The sequence below is a fragment of the Egretta garzetta genome, unplaced genomic scaffold (assembly GCF_000687185.1).
Source record: "Egretta garzetta isolate BGI_Z169 unplaced genomic scaffold, ASM68718v1 scaffold46, whole genome shotgun sequence".
Lineage (NCBI taxonomy): Eukaryota > Metazoa > Chordata > Aves > Pelecaniformes > Ardeidae > Egretta > Egretta garzetta.
This window is the reverse complement of record NW_009260268.1, coordinates 672,791-678,790: the sequence shown is the minus strand read 5'-3', so window position 1 is coordinate 678,790 and position 6,000 is coordinate 672,791. Positions and strand designations below refer to the sequence as shown.

Genomic DNA, 6,000 nt, shown 5'->3' with positions numbered 1-6,000 from the left:
GCAACAAATTTACACAGTTAAACAACATATTGTAAGATATTTTAAACTGTGAAATATTGGTAAAAATCCTTAGGTCATACCGAAAGATTTTACATATAGCAGAGTGGCAGTTGAGTCAGTCCTGCAGATCCCAATCATCAGCCATGGGGCTGCATGTTCAGTTCTTACCTTTTCTCTCCAACTCTCTATTAACAATTTTTACATACAAGGTTGTACAATTTATGTGCTAAAAGACTGCTAGTCTTTCATTTGACAGAAGCAACACATCACATACTGACTGCTGGAAAATTCTTTCAAAAACTATGAATTTTTATTTCTGAAATACAGCTCTCTTTCCCCAAGCTCCATGGGGTTCAACAAAGGAAAACATTTTCCAAACAATACCTGCAAAAAGTAAAACATTCTGTTCCAGCATCCAAGTATGTACAAAAATGTTTTTTGTATAGGTTACAAAACATCTAAGCTCCCCCCACTCCCAAATATATTCTTAGATCAGAAACCCTGTAATAAAATTTCATTCTGTCACGGTTCTAGAGTATTAACTTTTTAAATGGAGGAGGACCCTGGATTTTTTTTATTTCTATAATCTCTATCCCACCACTCTAGCATTGTGGCATTGTTATTTCCAGTTAAATGAGGGCATTGCTTACCTATATATTGAGGATTTTGTTTGATAGGGTCTGCTAGAAGCAACCTTGTGTTATTTCTAAAGAAAATGTTGTAAAACTGGAAATAGTTCTGCCAATTTTTAATTGCAACTTCTTTACATTTTATGTAACTATCAGGATTTTAAGTTATTTTAAAGCAGCAGCAAAAAAAGTAACAACAGATAAAGTAGATTTCTGCTTGTGTGCCACCAGTTAAGCTACTAAAGACTATTATAACCAAGGCATCTTTTCTAAAGGTGAGTAATTCTGATTATAAGAATTATTAATAGGAATAATAATTAAGTATAAGATTTGCATTAAATTTAAATTCCATACTATACACAGCTTTAAAATTTAAATATTCTTAGTATTCTATTGCCATAATTTTATTTCCATTTGAGCACAGCTTCAGTAAATAAATATATATGCACAAGTATTTACTTCTGGTCTGTCATACTATATGTATAACTAATACAAAATGTAAAAAGAAAGCAAGTATTTTAAATGTACATAACATATTTAAATAATTTCAATATATTTGCTCTTTATTCTTTAGAAACCCTTTGTTTTTTTTAAAAAAAAGTTTTATAAATACATTTTAGCTTCCAGTGAACATATAAGGGGACAGTTGCCAAAGATTAACTTATTAGAAAATAGAATTTTGTAATCTAGATATTCAAACCTATTTAAACAAAACATCAGTAAACATCTTTGTACTGCTGTTAAAGCACAACAACTAATGGATGAAAAAAATCATCTAAGCACTTTTAAAATTTTACTTTTGCTATATAATCCTGTGTGTAAAAATTAGTTAAAATTAAAAGGGGGGACACAATGTGTGAAACAGCCTCAGGATTCCAGTCATTCTAAAAACAGGTTGCAGTGGCTATCAATAAAGTCATTCTATTACTGTGTATTTCAAAGTGTTTATGGATTTCACAGTTTGTTATCAATATTTTGATAATGTGCAGATAGTTGCTTACTTCCTTTACACGGCATCTGTTTACACAGAGTTGACTGACGTATGCCTGTATTGTCTGACAACACTATTCTTATTTAAAAAGACGTGGCTGTCTATGAAGTTAGGACTTTTTTTTTTCTTTGGATTCTCAGATAACTTTTTCTTTGGGTTATCAACAAACATTTGTATAGAAATCTGTCTCTTTTTCTCATTTTATAATTTTCAAAGTCCAAGTAATTGCCCTTCAGAAGGAGCCAACTGCCATCTTTCTGTCCTTTGACAATCAAGGTTAACCTCCTAGAGTGTTATTTTAAAGCACTACAAAGTACAGAGGAAAACACCTCATCAAAACGGGTTAAGTCGTATTCCTGTTCCTAGTGGTGAAAAAGGATTCACTTTGGCCCACATCAAAGCATCATTGAGTGAAACAGCAGATTTTCCATCTTCAAGGAAGAACACTGGACCCTGTGCAGCAAAAATATTTGGGGAAAGAAAGAAAAAGAAAGTACACATGTACTTATTGCGTAAACTTACCACAACAGAAAACACAATTTGTTTTATCTGAGAAGAACATGAACACCTGATTTACAGCTATCATCTATGTTCACCAACTTAAAGCTTTGATAATAGTTACACGTTATAAATTGAGCAAACTTGCTAATTCCAAAATCTGAAGACCCAACATTTCATAATCCTTAAATTTTCTGTTTGATTTTTAATAATTGTGGTATTTTATATATGTTTCTCAGTGATTTCAGAGTTAAATTTAGCCTGAATTAGAAACTGAGGTAACAAAGTCTCTTGCCTTCAGAATACCATACGTATTTCATTGTGCCTGTCATTATCTGTGCTGATCTGTGCATTTCCCAATCTACAAAAAAACCCAATATAATGGCTCCATGAGTGGTTTGAAAACATGGACTCTACATGCAGTCTACATAATAATTTCAAGTGTTTCCCATGAAAAGGACAAAATATTAATTCATCTGATGGAAGAAAAGCTATTTACTCATTTATTCATATGGCAAAATATGGTCTCAAAGCTGCAATTAAGTTTAAGTGACTTCTTAAAGAGTCACGACCTCCAAACTTGCTACTTAAAACTTGTTAACCCTTGCAATTAGGCTATTACACCTTAGTATTAACTAAGTGATTTGTGAGATGATCTGCATCCCTAAAGCAATGACTCCTGATGTTCACTCATCCAGGAATAAGGAACCTGTAGACGACAAGCTGGTGACACCGTATTCTCTATTCCTGTTGGATGGATTATAACAATGGCAGCTTTACGTGGCTGTTAGCAAATGTCGAGAGTACAGCCATAGCCAGTGACCATGGTCTCATGTGGAAGTGTTGGCAGCAAGTTTTTTTAGACTTGATGGTGTGCGACTGTGAATTTTGTTTACCTCAAAAATCCAACTAGCATTTTGCAATCTCCAATTTCTGAGGCAAAACTATCCCTCTCAAGCCCCAGACAGCCCTATTGCTCTTTGGTCTGGCATCCCACACCGGACAGAGGAAACAGGCTCCGCCTGAAATACGGGTAAATTCGCACTGAGGCACCACCCGGAGACAGGAGCCTGGGAGCGGCGTTTTCAGGCTCTGTCAATTTTCCCTTTATGGAAATAAAAACATATACCAAAGAGGCATTGTAAGGACTAGTATGTTTTGATGATAAAGCTCTATGTGAGTGATGAATAAATATATTTGGATATTTAGTCTTCTAATATCTGGCTTTAATTAATCATGAATTACATAGTACGTATTTCCATAATGATAAATACTAACAACAAAATAATGTTAGTATGTGGTCGAAGATAAATATTTTCCTGTTTCTTATGCAAGCTGTGGCAAGGCAGCAGGCAGTAAGTTACACGCACTTTACACAGAACATCTGGCAAAGGAAATCTGTCTTTCCCATGGAAATTAAAGTTCTGGATTGGGAAACTGGGCAGTTATTTGATTGGACAATTCTTCTTTATATAGGCTTCCTCATATAGCAGATGTCAGCACTTGTCCTCTTTAACTTCTGCTACTGTGACAAAAGGGAAGACATTTTTCCTCCCAAATGATGGGAGCAACTTTAGATTTATGGCAAACTCACAGCCAGTCAATGCTGCCACTGAGAAAGAACACCTCGGCACTCTGAAACTGTACCTGTATCCTTAGTCCTGTCAAACAAGAGATGTGAACGTCGGAATGACTAGGAAGATTTGATCCAGTGACGTAGTCGGGCCCAACCATTCCTTTCAGAGGCTCCTCCTGTATTCGCGATACGAGTACCGAATACACCCTTCTCTGCGATTCGGACGGCGGGGTGCATGGCGATTCATCAGTAGGCCTATGAACAAAAAGACACTTGTTTTCCAACTATACATCTTAACTGTGTCTGAAATTAAGAGCCACAGAGTACTCGTTTTTTACATTCCTATACAGATTTTACAAAGGAAATAAATACTGTCTTTACAACCAAACACTGAAATGCTAGTAGTCTCATTCACAGTAATTTTATATTTTTCCACCTACTTGTTTAACTGAGTACAAGCTCTCCATGCATCCAGTTCCTCAGAAAGCTGTTCTATTTTCAAAGGCACAGATACTTCCCGTCTTTTTAAAAGCTGACTGAAAAGGAATGCAAATAATTATAGTCCAAATTAATCCTAAAATGAATGTTTTCTTAAAGGAAAACAAAGACAGGCAGTAGTAATATAAAAATGTTTTTGACTGAATATGGAAATAACTTTATGGAAATAAATTGATCCTTCATGATAATCACTATATTAAACCTTAGAAATAGTAAATTACTAGATATAAAAGTATAGCTTTTCATTTAAGTTTGGTTTTAATTATCCCTATTTACACCTTCTTATTTAATCTTTCTTGCCTTTAATAAGCTCTATTTTTTTTTTCTTTGAAGCCGTTCCATATTTTAAGGCTATATGCATTCTTATTTCTTAATAACGACAACTTTACTAAAATTAAGAGCCCATTTTGCCTATATGTAGGAGATATGATAAAAATACAGTTACAGTAACATGGTTCAATACCTGCTCTGGGACAGCCTTGTTTCACCTGACTACTCGTGGAACATGCTTTCAAAACCCTTGCAGTGGATACGTTTTTTATTTATCAAAATACAACACAAGGGACAGTTATTACCTGACCTAATCCAGCAAACTTCCATTTGCATTGGGATGCCTTAAAAATGTCCAGCTTAAGCATTTAAGTGTTCAGTTTAAGGTGGGCTGGAATCTAAAAATCTATGAGGCCTGAAAATATTGGGCAATCTGAGAAAAAAAAATTGAACAGTATTGTTCTGCGGTTCTTTTAATCCCAGGAAAACTTAAAGCTTGACAGATGAAGCTTCACAAACTGAGTGGGCTTGTCGCTCGTCTATTAATTTCTGTATTAGAATAGCCCTTCTGTAAAAAGCTTATATTTCACCTTGCTGATTTCCATACATAAGTCTGGTGGCTCAGAAAAGAAAAAAAAAAAAATTCAAAATCAAAACCCAAAACCCCAAACAAACAAAAAACCAAAAAAACCCCAAACCCACCAGTCCTTTTCCCTTTTCCTTATCCTCTCACCCAGTTTCAGAAATGAGGATGGCCAAGAGAAAAGGAGTGCTGTCGAGACTTCTAATGGAGAGGAGCTGAAGAAAAGGGGCAAACACACAGATCTAAGACATGTTAAATTCGTGTTGCCTGATTATCCTTGGTATGCAATTCTGATAAATATCAGGTGGTGTAGGAAAGCTCACAATTCTAGCAAGGTGTGAAAGGAGCAGATAACATAAAAAGCAACATTCATAAAGAGATAAATGAGCTGAACTAGCAAAGCTACAGTGGTCAGTTGGAGCAGCTAGTGGAGCAATAACAGCGGTAACAACATCAACCATCTTGCACTATGAAATCAGTGATGTCTTGGAGCTGGCCTTGCCACCCAGCAAGTCAGGTAGCAAACCCAAAAGGTTCTATTGGCATACATCATAATAGGGAATGAGAATTCTCAGTGTGACTGAAAACAGTATTACCTTGTATACTCATAAAGCGCAGGTACAATGCTATTGTACTGTCTTCTGATAGCAAGTAAAGCACCAATGTAACCACACAAAATCAGCAACTCGTTCCGAAATCTAGAAATGGACAGGTATTAATCATTAACAATAACAAGCACTTGCAAGAACATTAAACTCATATTCAAATTACAATTTAAAACCCAATTTATCCATCCATCTTTTGTGGAGAATATATGTTTGATGATTACGCTTACTTTCTGTGTGATGTAATTGTTGAAACAGACTCCATCTGCTTTATATTGATCTCAATTATTAAATTTTAAATAGCATGAACAGCACATAGTTATTACCCACAATCATGTAAAGTTACAAAA

The 6,000-nt window shown here is 35.0% G+C and overlaps 1 protein-coding gene across 5 annotated transcripts in view; it reads right to left on the bottom strand.

Annotated features, from left to right (window-relative positions):
- Positions 1 to 1,953: 1,953 nt before the first annotated feature.
- The window catches only part of WDR17 (WD repeat domain 17), a 43,771-nt gene continuing 39,724 nt past the window's right edge, over positions 1,954 to 6,000 (bottom strand). For all 5 annotated transcript variants that reach the window (XM_035897805.1, XM_009642392.1, XM_009642393.1 and 2 more), the window contains 4 exons: positions 5,642 to 5,743; positions 4,135 to 4,230; positions 3,766 to 3,949; positions 1,954 to 2,073 (listed from right to left, as the gene is read on the bottom strand). In XM_035897805.1, coding sequence (XP_035753698.1) covers positions 1,954 to 2,073; positions 3,766 to 3,949; positions 4,135 to 4,230; positions 5,642 to 5,743 — 502 coding nt within the window. The remainder of the gene's footprint in view (positions 2,074 to 3,765; positions 3,950 to 4,134; positions 4,231 to 5,641; positions 5,744 to 6,000) is intronic.